The sequence below is a fragment of the Anarhichas minor genome, unplaced genomic scaffold (assembly GCF_050575085.1).
Source record: "Anarhichas minor isolate MPS153535 unplaced genomic scaffold, ASM5057508v1 ptg000136l, whole genome shotgun sequence".
Lineage (NCBI taxonomy): Eukaryota > Metazoa > Chordata > Actinopteri > Perciformes > Anarhichadidae > Anarhichas > Anarhichas minor.
Genome location: NW_027466582.1, coordinates 20,177,510 through 20,198,147, shown reverse-complemented (window position 1 = coordinate 20,198,147; position 20,638 = coordinate 20,177,510). Strand labels below are relative to the sequence as shown.

Here is a 20,638-nt window from a genome sequence, read left to right as displayed (position 1 = left end):
CATTTAAAATAAATGATATATATATATACAGTATATATATACAGTATATACATATAATTGTATATATATATATATATATATATATATATATATATATATATTTGTCATATTTGGTTGTGAAAGTACTTTACAGTGAAGAACCAGAGTAAACTCATTATATATATGGATCCGGAATGCTATACGCTTTGCCGACGAGGACAACGCTACGCGACAAGTTTCAAAAAGACTTGCCTCTGAACCCCCGGTGCTGGCGAGGTTTACTGCCGAGATAAGGCTGTTCCCGGGCGGGTAAAGTGAGCGCTGACCCCCCGGTGCTGGTTTACTGCCGTTCCCGCTAGCAACATCTCACATTGTCGGAATTGTCGGAGCAGATTTTTAAGTAAGCTGAATGACAAACCAGCCACAGATTTGATGCGTAAACAACTAACTTCTTGCCTAAACAAAAATCCTAAAATGACTTTAAAGTTTCAACTTTGAGTTGTGTTTTCTCCTCCGCCATTGTTCCCTGTTGCTGGTGCGAAGTGCATTCTGGGATATTTGGCTGTCCCAAGTACACACAAGTCACCTCCGATGCATCCCCAGTAAAATGGGCGGAGCAAGTCACATCCGGGCATTCGGACCGTGCTTGGCCCGATGCAGACTTTTCAATTGGAACGGTACTTTCCGACTGATGACGTTTCACAAGTCCACGAGAACACAAGTACAGACAAGAACGCATATTAAGATTGGCCCAGAGTCTCACTTTTCCGTGCTCTCGGTGGATGTGTGAGACTCTAATGAGCTCCCAATTTAGACTGAGATGTTTGTTTGGGACTGGAAAGATTGGCTCGGGTTCAGCGAGAAGACATGAAACTGGAAACGAGAGTTCAAGAGAGAACGAGACAGGCCCTTGAATTTTTCAGCAAGTCAAAAAATAGTCTCGACAACAAGTTCTAAGATGTCAGCAGGTAGTTGGGGAGCAATAGAAACAGCAGTACATTTCCTGATTATTTCTTGCAGCCAAGGACAGAACTAGAAGATTAAAATGATGAATTTCCAACAAAGTTTCTGTAGCTACAACACACACACACACACACACACACACATTCCTATTTTCCTGGATTATTTAAAATCCTGAAGAGTTTAGAGCTCATTTGAAACTATTGAAAACTTCAGGAGCAAGAAAACAACAATTAGGCTGCAACAGTGAATTAACAAAGCAAATCTTTAACATACATAACACTACTTCTGCGGTACTATTTGTGTAAAAATATTATGCAGTATTAACATTGTAATGAACATGGTCAAATAAGATAATATGTTTCTAAAACGTTTTCATACACGAAATTATAACTGAATCCTGTTTACTTTGTGTTATTATAACTATCACATGTCATGGATTCAATGATGGCAAAGCTCACATGACTGTGATCCTGTAACCACAGCTCTAGATGACTATATTAAAGTGATTAAAATCACAACATGGGGTTACTAACGTACAGAATAACTACCGTCTCAAAATGACGTTCCCATACAACTCAACTGCATTCTCAAATATGTTTGGAGGGAAACAAATTTTCTCCCAGATTACGGTCGCAGTTTTAAACACTTTGAAACGAGTTTGTTAAGTTATTCAAGCTATGGATGTAAATTAAAATAAGTGAATTCTGACTTTTAGTTTCACATGTGACACAAACAGCGGTCTCCTGGGTTAAAGTCCTGTGTTTGTTCCACCGACCCGACTTCCTCCGTGCGTGAACTTCCGCAGGCTATCATTAGACATGTGATACATCAAACACAAATGTTATCCCCGATAAAATATCTTTCCTTCTAAAGGTAATTCATAGTGCAGTTTTGTTGCATGGGAATGTCCTTTTTAGTTGACAGGGTAGGGAATAGCATAGTAGCATAGGAAAGCTCAAATCAGACAACATCTGGCCCCAGCAGGTTGACTACCTGTGTGGCCCTTGGAATTGAACTGATACAATGTAACAAACCAGATTAGTGCGCCTCGACTATTCTGAATTAATTAAATGATTGCATCATTGATAGCCTCCAGAATGTACGGGGTGCTATAAAGGTGGAAAATTAACCTCAATTGCTTCTTTGGGTACAATTTAAAACAATTTAAAATAACAACACAAGATCAAAACAATCACCATGGATTTCTTACCAAAGATGAACTTTAATCTCCGCCTCACTTGAGTGCACACCAAAAGCTATTTTCCAGTGTTACATCAGCTGCAGATGTTTACCAGGCAACAAACAAACACTTAGCGGTCTTTCCATCACAAATGGGAGAATATGATTGCTCATAAAGCTTCGTTCTGAGCCCGCAGTACCACGGACTTTACTTTCACTAAGGAGGGTATTCATGACTTCAGCCCAAAGAATGCAGCTGTGAACAAGGACTCCATGACTAAAGGAGACTTCAGTCCTCCCTCTGTTCTTATATCACAGTTGCAGGATTTTGCATTATGTGAACTCAAGGCAGAAGAGATTCTGAAAAAATGGAATAGAACAATATAATGTTGAAACTTGAGCCAACAACATACCTGAACAGACGTCGCCTTCATGCACTGTAAAAATGGAAAAGTTGAGAAAGTCTCATATTAAATATTTCCCTTCATCTCTTTTTTGTCCAATTTATTTAATGTATAATTTAATCTTACATTTTCACAACTTTTTTCACATGTTAATTTAACAATTAAAAATATTAGGAACTCATATTCTACATTATACACACTTTGAATTTCTAAGTTGATCTGGCTTGAAATTGACAAAATGATCTAATTACACCAAGTTAATGACAAAAGAAGAGTTGATTTAACACAATTAATAACTACATTTTGCAGAATAAAGAAGTCTGGATGTTGAACATGTTTATTTCTAAGTCGTAAACACTTGTTGTATTATTTATGCCAAGGTATATGAGTTGGTACTTTTAGTGTACAGACTACATTGCCTTTTATCAAGGTTCACCATATCATGTTTGGAGAACTTGACCCTCAATGAGCAAGTCATTGGGTCTGACTGACAAGTCATTGTCAGCGTCATAAATACATCCTAAGGCCTTGTTGTGGGAGTAACTTGTTTGGAGTGACATCCCAAATGTTCATGTTGCATCTCCATCGAGACATTAAGGGTCAGAGTTTCATTCTCAAATATAGAATTATTCCCGTCTTTTGCGATCTTAGTCATTTGTCGGCATCTATTATTCATCCTCTCACTTTCCCTTTGCCGCTTTTGATATGCTCATTAGAAAAAAAACACGAAAACACTTTATATAACACTGGAAATGTTCTGTTTTTTTCTCTGAAAAGGAGCAAGAGCCTGATTAGCCCTAAAATAAAACAAGAGAAACCATTTTTTCGAGTTTCCTCTTGGTCACCTCCAGAAAGCCTTGAACCTTTTGCCTTCCCTATTCATCAGCGTCTTCATTCATTACGACCCGACCAGACGGGGAGTCTGGCTCCAGGTCACAGCTGCTCTGCTCCGCCTGGAATTGTGACTCCTGTGACCCACTGGTCCAACACATGGAGGCCCTGCCATACTGCACGTGATCCAGGGGAGAAAGTCAAACTTTCATCTGCCCACATCCTGGGGAACTTGCTGAAAGTTTTGCTGACAGGTGGTGTTTTAATTGTTGAAAACGTTCGGTTCATATTTAGTTTAAACCATGAATGACTTTCTCATCAGGAACAACGACGTGCAGCCAGAACCATAATTGTGTTACAAATGCGAAGTGATGTTTCTGCCGTTATGTGTTGCGCATGCATAAACATCAGCTCCAGCTCGCCCTTCTACAACATTAATATTGTTTATTTCGGAAAATTCAAGTAGCTGTTGGTGAAAACACAATTACTTCCAATCAAGGAAAGCACACAGACAAGTGTTCTTTAGATCCGTACCAATTACTTCTCTATACTGATTGGAGGAATCACCTTTTTCACGGCAGCAGCCTCTCTGAGACACCCGGCACTGCAACATATGCTAGACGGAGGAATCGCCAATTAGTTTATCAGTTTCAATCTGTGTAGCTTCATGTACAAACAACTCAAGATGAATTTTAAACCAAGGCGAAGACATATACATTGTTATCTTAACAAGAGAAAGGCTTTGGACTCCTTGATATTTTATACATAATGAACTGAATCTGCAGATAGCTAAGATGTGTATGCAGCTTTTTTTTTGAAAGATTTTCCATTATCTTATCAAAATATATCCCTGACTCAGCTCATAGCACCATAAATACCAGGTTAATGATGAGATAATTCATGAAGCATATTTAAAGCTGATCATGTGGAGCTTTTATGAGAACCACTGTTTAGCGGGATCTTTTTTCTTCTGTAATGTTGAAGCTAACATGCTACACTCCGGATGAACACCTCTAGCTACTTAATCAGGCACTAAAGCCGCTATAGGGCTATAGTTGATATCACACTTATTGCAGACTTAAGTGCATTTTTGAAGCACGTGTAAGCCGACACTACTTGAGTGATTCCATTTTATGTTTACGATTTTACATAAAAAACATTGGGATTTTAAAACCAACATGTATAAAGCAATTTAAGTTAGCTCCAGCTCCACCAACTAGAACAGTAATATATTTCTTACACACTTAATGCATCGGTATTAATGATCCAGTATCAACAATAGATGACGATGTAAGAACAGGGGCCATTTTTCTGCAGAACCACCGAGCACATTTAGCTGATAATAGTTGATACTGATTTTGAATGCTGGACTTGAGTATTTTTTATAGTATTTCTCTTTATTCTGAAGTAACAGATCTGAACACTTCTTCCACCACTGCTACACCAGCAACTATCCCACGCACCCACAGTCTGCTGTGCACCGTGGGGAGTGGAGAGTGATGGTAACACGTTCACTCCTTAAAACACTAATCCTGAGCATACTGTGCTATGTTGGCAGAATAATACATTGACACAATGTAGTTTGTCAATTGATTCAAATGCAGGCAATTCACACAATAAAAATATACAATTGAATGTCAAACAGCTATGTGAGAAACACACCTGCTATTCTAGGTACTTCAGAATATAATGGAATCTAATCGTGAAAGTACAGCCTGGAAAAGAACCAGGCATGTTGAATCAATGCCTCTAGGATATGGCGTCGACACAAACGGACCACTGCAAGCTTCACAATGCTAGTATTTGTTGCAGGATCCTGTTAGTAGGTTGCATCATACTGTATACAGCAGGAGGTGCTTTCATTGTGTCCACACCTATAAATGCCTGCAAGGCCTGAGAGGATTTCAGGCAGTTTGACAAAAGTTTACCGTGTAAAAACTCATTTTATCGCCAATTACGGCTCTGTGCAGCTGGCCATTTACTTTTCATGAGTTGTGAAAGGGGAGAGTGTTTATTGTGTACATTTTTTTTAAAGAAAGTGCTGTGGTTTTCTTGTTTTGAAAGCAATTCTCACAAAAGCACAAAAGCCGCTGAAGCAGAAAAACAGGCAGGGATTGTGTTTGCCGTTTACCCTCACATGGTAATCTTCAGCTCGGTAATCTAAAACTGGGAGGACAAATTGAATTTGCATCTGCAAACAGTCTCCTGATTGATGATTGCTTAAAATACCCCCCTGTGTTCACATGCTTAAATGCTGTCAGAGGAATTCCTATAGAGTCTGTGCTGTGCTTTTGGTCCCTTTCAACTCTCAAAGTCAAATTTAAAAGACTAGCATCAAATAGAGTAAGCACTCTCAGGAAAAGAGAAAAGAGAACTTGCAAAGCTGTTCTCTCTTTCACCATCACACAGGAATAAATGTGAACCGTGCTGCTTGTTTGGACCAATTTAGTATTTCTTTGATTATCATTTCAAAGCAGGGCAAGGTGATCTTTGGTTGATTTAGTCTGGTTTTTACTTAATGTTCATGGCATTCACTGTTGGCAGCAAATGGGCAGAAATCCAGTGACCCATCCTCACACGCATTAGCCTGAAGTACTGTGAAAGAGGCAGAGGGCTCACCTGCATTCAGCCTTTAATTAAAGGCTAGTGAGGCCAATGAAAGATGGGAATAACAACAGAGCACCGCTTTGAACCCGTTCACTGTTAAAGTCTACCAGATGTCGATGTTTGTAACACCTGAAATAAGATTGCTTTAAATTGCATCCTTTAATGACCCTTCCTCCATATTGAGGCTGATTAGAAGATGCTTAAACGAGGATCACAAAGTGAAGCTGTTGGAGAGAGCTGGCATTAAGCAGGAAATGGAATGTTCTTTTGGCAGGGAGCGATTAAAAACACAGCTAACACCTGTTCAGCGCATAATTCAAAGGCAAGAATTCTCATTTCATTCGTTTCTGCCATATGGAATATGACAAACACAACCTTTTTTCTTCTTTTAATGAAGCATATAACATTCACAAATGTCGGGACACAAATTGTGCTGGAAATCACTGCCTCATATCAGGAGCTAACTGTACTTAAAGTATCAAAAGTAAAAGTACTCATAATGCAGAAAAATGTTTTATTATAAAATATTGTGTTATTATAGCTTGTGGAAAATAGCATTTTACTGTTTGGGTTGATTCAGGTGCAGCTAGTTCTTACTACTGTGTTATTCAGTCCGTCCCAATGCATCATATTTTATGAATGAATCTTACAATTTTAACATAAAATACATTTTTGAAGTCACACATCTGTAGCTGCAATATTTCCCACTGGATTGCAGTGCTGTAGAAGTATTAAGTAGAATAAAAAGAAAAGACTAGTAAAGTACTTAGATACAATACTAATACTGTAATACTAAATGTACTTCCCACCACTGGTTGTTACTATATATTCATTAATAAATACAGCTGCCAGATGCTAACCGAATGAACTGACAAACTAACATTAGTTAGCCTGACAATATGAAACATTTGAATATAATAAAATAGGTCATATAAAACATATAAAACACATCTGACCTGACACCTGATACAATGCTGTTAAATTATGATGTAAACTGGGAAGCTTTTAAATTGCATGTCACAAAATCAACGCAGCAGTGGCCTAATAATGTAAGATAGGTTAGCATAATATAATATTTTCATATTAATAATAGTAACTTTGAAGCATATATCTGTCCATGAATCATTTTGAAATAAAACATGCCAACAATAACAGGACATGTTAATGTGTCATTTGGCTCCTTAAAACTGTCATTTAGGAAGCTATGCTACAGATTGTGATGCTCACTTCCTGTTTATAAAATGATTGATTTTAATTGGACATTGTTACAGACATTTTTAAAGGGGCCATACTGTGAGAAATTAACTTTACCAGTACTTGTGCACATACATTTGTGTATCTGGAGTGTTACCAACCCACAAACCATGAAATAACACAACCCAGTCAGTTATTTATGGGCTGTCTGGCTGCTTGAATCACATGGTGTCTGATCCAATCGGGTTTGGCTCGCCTTCCACTGTCACAGTAGAATATACTGCCCACGGCTTGAGAACTACCTTCGCACAGGTGTACCGTATTTTCTTTGCAAGCCGAGACTGGGCTTTTTTGGGAGAGGGCCTTAAAGAGACGGGTGCTAAAACGGAGCGTTTCAGACAGAGAGTGACTACAGGTAAATTCAGACCACAGTATGAGAACAAAGATGTGTTTTCTGAACACGAAAGCATGTAAAAATGTTCTAGTTGAATCCCAAAATACAAGTATGAACTGGGAAATGAGCATGTGTCCCCTTTAACTTTTAATGGTGCAACAAAATTTGACAAATCACTGGTTTGAAACTAGCTGGTAGTTAGAAGGACCTTACGCACCGACTTGGTGGTTGACTGATGAATGCACAGGGGTGAGATCAAACCTTTCATGTTGCTCGTTACACAACGCAAATGGAGGGGAGAGCAGCAAAGTAGATGATTTTAGTGCCAAAGCCTCCCCAAAAAGCCTACAATTGTGCAATAACAAATCACATTTTGACATGTGGGAATTTTGAGAAAAACATTCATTTCCCGTTCAAAATACCAGAGTGGCACACCCTCCTATGTTTCAGCAAAAAACCTGTGGTTAATTGTCATAGTGAATTAGGTTTGGGCTAATGTGGGTTTTTTAGCGGGCTGGAGGTTGCAGAGGCAACACTGGGATGTGGTCATGGGGAGGAAAAAACGTTGGACTTTGGTAGAACACAGGGATTTGGAGAAAGAGTCTGGGACTTAGTTGCGCCTTACAAGTAGAATCAGAGAGTATCTTGGATTTTCCCCAGCTGAACGCTAAGCTGCGGTTGTTCGGCTAAGATGTCTCAAGCTTGCTGTATAGAAATAAGAGGATAACTTGGCATGGTGTGGTACGGCACACATCTCTGATCCGAATAGCTAGAGTCTGACCCAAAATAGATTGAGCCAGGCCGTGTTCATCTACAAACTCTCTCCTCAGATAGCCGAACATCTTGCCAGCGCATAACGCCAATATACAAAAGACAGAGAATGTAGGATCTCTCATTAAAGCACAACAGAATACAAACTTTCATTTCCGTGTCTAAAACAAAGAAAGAGTGATCGCTCAAATCCAATGGCTCTTTTATTTTCAAAAAGCTTCACTTAAGTATTTACAGTTTGTGCAAAAACATTTAAAGGTTTTTCAAGGACTTTACATTGTAAGTTCAACCTCAAGGCACATACATGGAACAACATCAATACTTCATCATGAGAACAGAAATTTAACTTTGGTTCCTAAGAAAACTTGGTGTGGGTGGCTAACGTGACACTGCAGCGTCTCGATGACACAGCCGCTTCACATGCACTGTAAGTCTCCAGCCTTCTCCCTCTAAACCTCTCTGTCCGCCTGCTCATACTCTACCAAAAACCACCACTGGCTGGTTGCTTGATGAAAAGAAATGAAAAATGAAAGGCTATGAAGCTAAATACAGTACATGCAAAACCCCTTTGATGAATGTTACTGATGGATATTAGCAGTGAAGGTTTGGCCTGCAGGAAGAGAAGACGACTTTAAACGTCTTCAACCACTCGGGTTTTCTTTGAGTTGACCTCTCGGAGATTAAACATGATTATTTCAACGTGATTCAATAAGCTTTAAGGGAAATGACTTGGCCCTCTGAAACAATAATAACCTGACGCTAGCGGTCTGTGACACGTTTCGTGTAATTCCATCGGTCACGCCTCCGCGTTCTTTCATCAAGCAAATAGAAAATTAAGAGTAATGTACGCTGCAAAACTGCCACCGAAGCTCCCGTCTGACTGAATCGTTAGCCGTGCACGGCGTAGGGTCTGGCTCTCTGGATGAACAGTCTCTCATTAGCTACCGTGCCTACACGCTTAGTGTTGTTCTTCCTGTTAATACTGTTATAGTCGCCGCCAACCACGCCTGCAAAATGTTGGAGAAATGTGCTTTCTCTTCAGCGTTCTCGTCGCTGTCTCATTCTTTCTTCCTCCCACTTAAGCGCTCTCTGAGCTAATCATTCAGGCCTGCATAAAAGGTAAGGCAAATATCTGTAGGGTCTCTGTTACACATTCACAGACGGGGGGGGGGGAGAAGCTATATGTTGTAACAGTTTGAGCCCCCCCCCCCCCCCCTTTTGATCAGCATGGGACTTCAAATAGGGCTTTCATCTCCAAAAAAGAATACTAAATAATAAAGTGTTTCTTGCTGGGGTTATGGTCAGCTGTGGGTATTAGTAGAAAAAGGTTCAAATTAAAAGTGGAGATGCTTTGATAACCACAGAAGATATTGGCAGTAATAAACCCAATCTGAACATATTGAAGTACTGATTCTTTAAATCTGATTTTGCTGAAAAGAGAAAGTGAACGTCATCTGCCATTACAATCATTACAATCATTTTTTCAACGCAAATCAAGTTATTTTACATTACTACTTATTTTTCACTTAAAGGAATAGGTTGACAGCCAAATATTTCATTAAGATACATCACACGTCTGTACAGTAAATATGAAGCACCACCAGCAGACAGTTAGCTTAGCTTAGCATAAAGAAACGGAGGGAAACAGCTAGCCTAGCTATATCTAAAGGAAACTTAACTCGCTAACACAATATATGTCGTTTGTTTAAGGCATACAAAAAACAAGGTGTAAAAGTGACACTTTGTGCTTTTACGGCAGATTTTCTTAGCTTTGGACGGAGCCAGCTAGCTGTTTCCCCCAGTTTACAGTCTTAATGCTAAGCTAAGCTCACGAGCTGCTATCAATAGCTTCATATCTAGCATACAGACATCAGGGTGGTATCAATCGTCTCGTATAACTCACAGCAAGAAAGTGAATAAGAGAATTTCCCAAAACTGAACTATTGCTTTCAATATTTTCTTGATTTTGTCTTTTCAACATGAACATCCAGCAAATAAATCAAAAATGTGTCAGTTGTCTTAATGAAAACAAGATTTTAAGACATAATGTGACACTACATGATGTGTACAGATTCCATTCATTCACTGTGTTACTGTTCAGAGTGTTGTCTTAGTGGAACACCGGGGCTGTGGGAGTCTGGCACCTTAAATTAAAGCCCAGGTGATGGTGATCGGAGCTATTGCTGGAATTACAGTAAATGCAGCTACTCTTTGAGATATCCCGACTGCTGAGGTAAATCCTCTCAGAGATACTCTGGAATAACTCCAGTACAAGCCCTTAAAAATCACTTCGTCTAAATTGTTCGGCCCAGTTTTGCGTCGGCTCTCTGCGCGGCTGAATAATCTGTGCGTCTCGCAAAGAGTTAACAGACACTCTCGTCTCCCAGCGTGAGCTCCATGCAGCCAAGTGAAAATAAGGTCTACATATTTTCTCCCTTTTTTGGTCGAGGATTATGAGGAGAGAGGGAAAAGGGAGGGAGGGCTCTTTAAGCTTGGCCCCTCAAAATAAAATCTTGTCAAATCAAATAAAGTCAGCTTAAGAAGTGCATAATGAAGACTTCTCACTGCCACCTCGCATGCAAAGAGCTGCGGCCACAGCATGCATAGGAGCTGAGGGGCCGTGAGACGGACAGACAGACAGTGAGAGGAGACGGGGTGAGGATCATCACTGCAGGGACTGATGATGTGAAGTGAGCGGCTGCATTGTTCAGGTGAGCGCACCATCAATGAAGAACAAAGGGGTGAGTGATGAGACGCTGGACGAGCTGCTCGGTCACAACTGTGCAGCATTGTGAGGATCATGTTGGGATTTCCTCATTTATCACAGAGCCTAATGAACGCCGCCAGGACATGGGCCAAATAAGTGGGTGTATGATTGTCATTATGTGTGTGCTTTCTCAGAATTCATCACTCTCCAACCACACACACACACACACACACAGGGAGGGACAGAGGCTTTCCCCTCATGACAGACCACAGTGGTGAAAATCCATATCATTCAGCCACCAAACACAGAAAACACTGTTGGTTTGAAATGATTCCACATCATTAAGTAGCCGGATGAGTAATGTCGTCTGGGTAATGGACTCCAGGGGAATGGTGGAGGTAAAGTGATCTATGCAGCTTTTGTTTTTGTCCTCTCTGTCTGCCCTGCCCTCTGATCCTCTGTCCCACACACGGCGCTGAGGCAAACTGCCCCCTTGTGGCCTCACTTGCCAAAACAGGGATAAAACTAAAAAAGATGCAGAACTAATTTGGGAATTTCTTCAAAAGGATCTGCGAGACTCAGCACATCCATGCACCTCATTATGGACAATAATCCTTTGTTCCGTTTTAAACTCGTGTTAATAACTGCACCGCCTCACTAAAATGACATCCTTTTCCAGAGTTTTCCAAAAAAAGTGTCTCTCGTACTAAGCCCACCTTTGTTCCAACTGTAAACCAGGAGAACAAAGACGCTTTTAGTGTTAAGGCACTTTTGGGAAATCTCAGTTGAGGCCTTTCAACAGCATCGATGACATTCTCCCAACTCAGCCGTCCACAATCCCTCACATGCGATCACCACCTCCGCTCATTTCCTGCCTGGCTTCCATTAATAAGAAAGTGCACTTCAGTCCTTTTTTACAACATACCACCAATGAACCAGTGCTATATTTCCAGAGAGCTCTAATCAGCACTGTTTGGATTTCCCCTGTGCTGTGTTGTCTTTACTACTGTTCTGTTGGACTGGGGAGTGTTCGCAGTGTTTCAAAGAGCAAAAAAGGCCATATTCTGCTTCTGTGGTTAGCAAAGGATCCCGGTCCTCTAAGCGCCCCAACATTTCCGAGGCTGACAGTCAGAAGCTACACCCAGGGTGCCGTGATTGTACAAATCCATGTTCATGTACAGTACTGACCATTAAAACAACTTTCAAAACCCTGCTGGTTATAAAAAAAGAAACATTTGTATCTCTTTTCTAAGAATAAAAAAGATAGCATCCACAGTATAAATTACATCGTAGACAGAAGTTGGAAATATATATAGTACAGTTATATTTCACTAGAATTTTTAAGTTTTTTATTGTCTTCACAAACGGGGTATGTGTGTGTATTTATGCATGTAATAAGTGTTTCTATTATGTGTGTGTGTGTGTGAATGCCGCTGTACTATGTGCTGCTGCATCACGTGTGGCAGAACTCTGTACTGGGCACGTTGCTGCTCTTGCAGTAGGCTATGCTGTTGTTACTGAGGTGACAGTCTCTAAATCCGATGCCCCCGTTGGGCGTGTAGATGGGCTGGATGCGGAAATCTCCCTTGAGCAGCTGCTCATTGTTCAGCGCCACTATCTGGAAACTGGTCTCAGTCATTTCCAGAATGGAGTTATCCTTCTTGGTTCCGGCCTCGCCGTAGTCGTCTTTTCTCCTGCCCCGGTTGTATTTCCACTTGGCCGAAGACGACCGGCTCTTCTTGTGCATGTGCCAGCAGAACAGGCTGAGCAGCGTAACCAGGATGATGAGCACTGCCCCGCCTATGATCCCAGCCATTAGCAGCGTGGAGTTGATGCTCTCCTGGGGAGCTTGCTCTCTGCCGGGAGGCTTGGTAGACACAACAGCCTTGGTCCTGGCCTCGGAGCATATAGTATCCTCTCCGGGCCTGTAGGAGTTAAGGGTGTCCAGAACGTGCACGCAGATCCGATACACGGATCGGGGCTCCAGGTTGCTGAGGCTAATGTGCCGCCGGTCCCCGCTCACCGTCCTCTCCCGCATTCCTTCGTTTATTTGGCTTTGGCCCCTTTTGACCCAAGTGACCTTGTAGGCTGTGACGGTGAAGTAGGAAGCCCAGCTCACCTCGATGTTGGTCGAGTTGACCACTTGGAAGGAGATCTGAAGCGGGTCCTCGTAAGGAGGCAGGGGCCCGGGGGGGTTGTTGTGGACTGGGGGTAAGGGAGGGGAGGGTGAGTCAAGGTAGTAAGGGATGGATGTGGTGATGAGGGTGGAGGACATGGTGGTAATGGGGGTGGTTGTGGGTGGCGGAGGGGGAGTGGAGCGGAGGGTGGGCCAGGGCGGCTGGTCAGCTTCTACCGGACACTCTATGATATCCAGCGTGAGCTCTCTGATTGCCATGCCACGCACCTTGTCCGGACTCAGGCAAACGAACCCCCGGGCGTTGATGGAGGTGGGCAAGGACTTGAGCCAGACCACCACCCACTTCACAGCACAGTCACAACGCCAGGGGTTATTGCGCACCATGAGATGCCGAAGGCTCGACAGGCCATCGAACACACCCTGTGTCAGAGTCCGAAGCTGGTTGCTGGAGATATCCAGTTTTTCCAGCCTGATTAGGTCAGCGAAGGCTGCCACGGGGATCTGGTTGATCTGGTTCTCCTGCAGGCTGAGTTTGACCAGTGACTGGCTGGGTAGGAGGGGAGGGGGGAAGGTGAGTGAATTGCGGGCCAGGGCCAGCTCACGGAGGGTTTCCAGGTCCTGGAAGGTCCCTGGTGCAATGCCCTCGTCCGTCAGCAGGTTCCCGTCCAGCAGGAGGCGCTGCAGGCGTGTCACATTCTGAAAGGCCTCCTCTGCGATGTGAGCTATGCGGTTTTCGTCCAAACGCAGCTCTTTCAGGTCCTCGGGGAGGCCAATGGGAACGCTGCTTAAGTGGTTCTTGGTGAGGAAGAGGAGTTTGAGGCTTATCGCCTCCCTAAAGGCCCCTTCCTCCACCCCCACTGTGGAGATGGAGTTATCATCGAGGTGCAGCTCCTCTAGTCGAGTCAGCTGGGCCAGGGCTGCCTTGGAGATGGTTTGGATATTGTTCTCCTGAAGATGCAGGACTCTGGTGTTTTTGGGCAGATTGATGGGAAACTCGTCCAGCTGGTTGCCGTAGAGATACACAGTCTCAACAGTGGCCACATTGTGAAGTTCCATAGGGAAGCCAGCATTGTTTATCTGGTTGTTATGTAGGTAGAGGACCTTGAAGCCCTCCTTTATCCCAAGAGGCACTGATGTCAGGCTGCGTTCGTTGCAGTACACAAACGGCGTGTCACAACGACACTCTTGCGGGCAAGAGGCACCTGGGCTGAATTGCATTTGGAGGCTTAGGATGACAGTCAACCAAAATTGCAAGAATGAAGCCCAATCTTTATTCCAGGGTCCAGCCAGAAACTCCATAGTGGAAAAACAAAACGGCAAAAGGGAAACTAAATTTTTTTTTTCACAAATATGAAAATCAGAAAGGCAATGATGTATATATCCACCAAAAACCCGCCCCACGAACAGTCCAACTAGGGGAGTTATGTAATGATGCAGTTAGCTGGAAAATAAGGGGAAACCGTGGGAGTAATCCTGTAAATGCTAGTCCTCAGCTGAAAAATGGTGGTCTCATTAGTGGTGGCCAGTCCTCTGACTGACTCCATCCATGCTGAGACATCAGACCATAGCAGGACTCTTCACTCCTTGCTCCATGCAGAGCTCAGCCAGGGCCAATTTGAAGCCACGCAGTAGAGAGCCACCGCAGGCTCCACTCGCCTGTCTGTCACACACTGCTGGTCCCCGACCAGGGCAGAGTCCAAGGGGGGTGACATTTGGATCCAGAGACCTGTGGGAAAACAAAGAAATGCTGGATTAGTATATTTAGGGGTGGCCTGTTCTCTGGGGAAAAAAGGGGGGTGTCTATTCCCCCTCTCTTCCTCTGTCTCTGTATTTGACATACAAACATGCACACACACACATACCAACTGTCTTTCCATCCCTCGCTCTCTCCCCCTCTCCCCAAAACACAAAGACAGTCACAAAACACATCGTTCACTGCAGATGACAAATTCTGCACCGGCTATTCAAAAAAAAAAGAGTCTAACCATCTGATAAATATTCAGAACAGCTCTTGCACATCCGGTTTCACAGACATAAAGAAGGCTTTTATCCCGTCCGCTGTATCAAAGGAGGGAATAGAGCACTGCAAGGACACACTCACAGATCCACAGAGGTTCTGAGCAGCCTCGACGCTGCTTAATTAATGGAAAACATGCTAAAAACAGATAAGGCTAATGCAGACATCACGTCTGTGTGTGCCAACATGGATGCACAAGATGTTTCCTGGAGAAAAACTAAATACAGCACAGAGTACACGTGACGACACTGTGGGTAGAGGTACACCACTAAAACACAAGTGCTTACAGTAAACAGAGGCGATTGTTTTGCCGGTGGCCTAAGGAGGAGCTCGTTATAACGTGTCGTCCTGAACACACCACCACCAAAATCCAGATTTAAGACTGTGAAGAGTGGAATTACAAAACAAAGGAGACGCAATCGAGGAACGGGGGCCGTGCATATCGGCTCAGGCTCTTACCGGAGTGACATACATGAGCTGTCAAATGGAATGGGATTGGAGAATAATTCAGTCCCTCCACCTGCAATAAATGATCGATACAGGCTATTTTTCAGCATGGAGAGGCTTGAAGTAAAGCACAAGGCCATTGGATTACAGTACACCCCCAGATCCATCATTCCTAGTTTTATGACCCATCAAATACCCCCCCCTGCCCCACATAATTGAAAGATACTGCTTGTCATCGGTGGCTTTCAGCTTCCCTGAAGCTCCACCTTTAGTCGATGGTGAGCGACACACAATAACGGGAACCATGGGCTGAATGTTAAGCACAGGAACGGCCATGAGTCCTGCAGGGTTCGTCAAGGAGCAGGAGTAGCCACTTAGTCAGAAAATAATTAGTCATTTCAGATTTGTCATGTCTGGCAGCTGTAACAGGGAACTATAATTTGTCAAAAAAAATGTAAAAAAGGAGAGTAAATGTAAAGGATCTATTTGCCTTGGCCCCGTGCTGTGCGCTGATGAGATGGAGCCTGCGCGGGCTCTTTGTGGCAGAGATGGAGAAATCATTCTTTGACACACATCTGTGATCTACTTTTCTAAATTGAAAGAGCTCAATTTAATCAAATAAGCTTTATAAGCGACCATATGAGGCGATAAAATGTGCTGCCACAGCAGCAGAATCAACAGCAGAAGGCAGCAGCATCAAGATTATTATAGCTGCATAAATAAAATGTCACCAAGCATCCGAATAATAACCTAAAAAAGCTGCAGATATCCAGTTGGTCTTTACTGGACAACGCCAGACTTCATAAATGGTGGACATGGACAGATCAATGAGGGCGTGAGGGACAGACTTTTTTTCTTCTCTCTTTTCTTTTCTTTCATTTTGATTTAATTTCCAGCCAACAGAGCACAGTTTCTCACCGCCAGATGAACGCTGAGATATGTGGCCAGCACAATCCGATTAGAAGTGGATTTAGCGACAGAAACGCAATTAAAAGTTTAAAATGGATCAGGTATTTAAGAGGCGATAAAGAGGCGGATCAGGTACACTTCAAAGCCTGCCCGGTGAGCGGTGTTCATCTGAATGAATCATTTCAAAGGGAGAATTGAAAACCGTGCAGTGCATTGAGAGTGAAAGCCTCCCTTCAGAAAAAAAAAGTCCGGTTTTCTCTCGGGTGAAAAATGTGGAGCTTTGTAGTGCAGTAATCTTTAACTCCACGAAACGTCTAATTAACCTACAGATACATCGGCCAACCGCTTTAATTCATCTTTAAAAAAGTCTTTAGGAATTGAAGATCAAATGTCAGTTTATGACTATGACTGCAGGGCGCGTGGAGCTTCTGCTGGAAACGGTGTGTTTTTATAGGAGCTCGGTTTTAAGATTTAAGAACATATTAAAAATATCATTCAAAATTGAATTTAAAAAAACAAGTCGATTGAAAAAAGCCTGTCATTTATTTCCTCTATTTCTCTCCAACTATGTTATTGAGAAACATCCACTGTACCTTTGGCGAGCCTTTATCCATTACAAAACCCGCTACCGCGTTCAACTTTTCCGCTTTCTCAGAGCCTCTGTCCTTCATGCGGTCCCGCTGTAAGCCCACGAGTAAAGGGCCGTTCGGTAACGCCGGTGCGAGTCGGTTCCGATGAGCAGCGTGAACCCGGTGGGTCTACGGAACAGCATATCTGCCCGCATGGGTCCCCTCGGCCGTGGCTGCGCGTCCGTCCTCACCGCTGTCCGCACTTTAGTTTGTGTGTGTGTGTGTGTGTGTGTGTGTGTGTGTGTGTGTGTGTGTGTGTGTGTGTGTGTGTGTGTGTGTGAGTGTGCGCGCGCGCGTATGTTTGGTTCTCCAGCTCCCGGGGCGCTTCACAACGGAGCTCCTCCGCTTTTAACTCAACAACACCGTCTGAGGAGCGGCAGGGTGATCGCGGCGCCCACCTCTCCCCTTCCACTCTCCGCCCGAACGGTGAGGACGCGCTCTTCGAAGTGTTCGCCACGGGCCATGCCGGCCAGCTGCGTCCGTCCGGAGCGCTGTGCAGTGCGGAGCTCAAACTTGCCTTTAGTAGCCTACCTACGCAGCTCAGAGCCCGGACTCCCCGCGACTTGTTTTCTTAGATGGATCCAGTTGATAGTGCGACGTGTGCGCTCTGCTCACCTCTCTCTCTCTCTCTCTCTCGCTCTCTCTCTCTCTCTCTCGCTCTCTCTCTCTCTCTCTCTCTCTCTCTCTCTCTCTCTCTCTCTCTCTCTCTCTCTCTCTCTCTCTCTCTCTCTCTCTCTCTCTCTCTCTCTCTCTCTCGCACTCTCGCTCTCTCCCCTCGTCAGAGTAAAGAATGTCTCCTCCAGCAGCTCCGTGATGGCTGTAAGCCACAGATCCTCCCTGCTGCCCTCACACTGCAGAACATAGTTTGTCTCTCAACACACTTTATCCCTCCATGCTGTTTGCCCGGCCTACCTTTCCCCGCGACCACGTCCGAGCCTTCATTTGCATTTTAATCATAAAATCCAGGAATTCGGCTGAAAGTCACACTCTCAATGAAAAGTCACTACAGGACAGTCTCTTTTTCATTTCCCGTCTTATTTACTGTGACTGTAACGGCGGGGCCTTATTGGCTGTAGTTTTGCGGGGATACGTGTTGGGCCTGCCCCGCTGTAAGACCACTAACCCCGGCTCTGTTTAATTAGCTGGATAATTATCCCCGAGTGAACAGCACAGTCTCGTCTTCACTTCCCGGACTTTCCTCCAGTGATTTGAGGCATTTAGACGCAGCCAAAGTGATTTCATCATGTACTACTGATTCAGCAGTGCACCGCGGCTCTGCCCTCTTCAAGTCGCTCGCGCGTACGCACGCGCACATACACATTTGCCTTTATCTCTAAACCCATTGTTTAGTAAGACATCTAAAAACTCCCTTGTAGATTAGCATTTAAATGTTTAAACACACACACAAATTAAAGTGAGTGTATTTACATCAAATTTTCGAAAAAATAACCTTACAAACGACAGGTTGAACTCATAAGCAATAAAACACACACGTGCCCAATTTAGCTGTAGAATAATAGTTGTAGAGCTGATCGTATGACTCTTCTTCTACTCGTACTGTTTGAGCATTTTATCCTGAAAAAATGGCCACAGTTGCTGTTCGGTAAAAGTAGTCTTACTTTAAAATTCTCTCTTTCTCAGAAAGCTATGGAGTCCATGAGTGGCCATAGAGAGAAAAAATAAATAAAACTAAGCCACGATTTATTCATTTGTAATTTGTGACGTTTTGGTTAATTTGTGCTCAGTACATAGGTGAGCCAGCTGACCAGCCTTTCTCCCAGAAGCAGGAAGTGCAGTGCACCTGCTTCAAGTCAGCATATTGCCGAAGATATAATCCACAAACTCTCCATAGCCTCGTTAATTGCCTTTTATTAACAACAATCCTGTGCAAAGCAAGTGTTGTCAACATGACTTGATAACTCATCCCCAAGCTAAAGCTTAATGAAAGAGTCTCTGTATCCAGAATAACTACAACCAAGGACAACCACAAGCAGGTGGCGGATGGAATCAATGACTTGGCCCTGGGCACTGCCAACATTATATCATTATTTAAATCTTGCCCATAAATTAATCAAACAGTCGGAACAATTTAATTAAACTGAAGCCATGAATTATAACTCGTGCGCACAAGCAGCCCGTTCATTCCCAGGGAGTCAAATACTTACGCTTTGCCACACCGCTCACCGTCTGATACCGACACACAAGGCACCGTTTAGTTTCTTTATGAGACACACCGGGCTTCGCAGTAGCTATAATGTAAACCTCTCTGTGTCAATGGTAGATGCTCAGAGCTAGTGCTTATAGAGTGTGGTGATAATAAAGAGTAATAAAGTCTACCTAGTGAGGGAAGCATAATTGGGACAAAAAAGCACACCCAGGAGACCGCTGTGGAACCATGTATTATTGTTGTGTTTGTGTTCACAATGTTAAGTTTCACTGAAATGTTATTTTAACCCAAACCATCATTTTTTCTTAAACCTAAGCAAGTGCTTTTGTTTGACTCCACAAAGTTAACCATGCGTTTACTGCAACCGTAGTGGAGCATTATAGTTTGAGGCGCTGTGCAACTCAGAGTGTTAGAAAGCGATCCCCACTAACGTCAATGAGACGAGTTGGGAATGAAAACAGGTACTTACTTGGTACGAAATCACCAAAAAACTAATACTTTTTACTTTTTATTTTATTTAGTTATTGTAGTGATAGTGCCTCCTACTTTATTATTTTCCATGGAAGTGACTTTGTGGTACCAACTGACAATGTCATGAGGCTCATGTCACAAGGCATCAACTAGATTCCATTAGCTTGCTACTTTTCACTTTTTGAGTGAAATACAAACGTAACAGCTCAAATGTTGAACGTTAAAAAAAGATTACAAATTCCTCACAAAAGAGAGGATTCAGATTTAATTTTAAAAAAACTAAAGCTGGTATGTTCTGTGTTTTCCATGTTTATAGCCAAAGTTAAGGGTCAGAGAGGCACACGCAGTCACATGATCCCCACGGGTCAGCAGGTACACGTTTGCCTTTGATCTCCTCCTTCAGTTGCCAAATAGTATTAATGCAGCTCTTTGACTCTTGGAGACCCACTTCGATGTAGATAACTCATGAAAAATCTCCAAACAAATTATGCGGCTCCCGCTCAAATAGCCAATGTCATATTGTCCAATCAGGCCGGCTGGAGCGCGTGCCACCGAAGTCCTCTAATAGCTCAACTCATGTGAGATGATGTGGTTGTTCTCAGCGTTTGCCTTTCATGTTTAATTTGGCCTGGCACGTCCCCGAGACGGACGGCCGTTGTGAGGCCCAGTCCGCAGCATTTAATTCCTCCATAAATCAAGCTTCTGTGCGCGTCATGAATTATTGATTGAGTGAATTTAGAGGAAACAGCCTATTTTTATTTTCTCCTTGATGGACATGTTTTGCAGGAGTGCGCTCTGTTCCTAGGCGGCGCAGCATTATGGAATGTCTCTT

The 20,638-nt window shown here is 43.1% G+C and overlaps 1 protein-coding gene across 1 annotated transcript; it reads right to left on the bottom strand.

Moving 5' to 3' along the window:
* Positions 1-12,482: 12,482 nt before the first annotated feature.
* flrt2 (fibronectin leucine rich transmembrane protein 2) lies at positions 12,483-14,465 on the bottom strand. Its single transcript, XM_076084693.1, has one exon. It carries the CDS (start codon positions 14,463-14,465, stop codon positions 12,483-12,485), a length of 1,983 nt encoding a protein of 660 aa, XP_075940808.1.
* Positions 14,466-20,638: the final 6,173 nt, after the last annotated feature.

Excerpts from the sequence above, each read along its gene's own strand:
- flrt2 (XM_076084693.1), bottom strand. The coding sequence starts at position 14,465 with ATGGAGTTTCTGGCTGGACCCTGGAATAAAGATTGGGCTTCATTCTTG.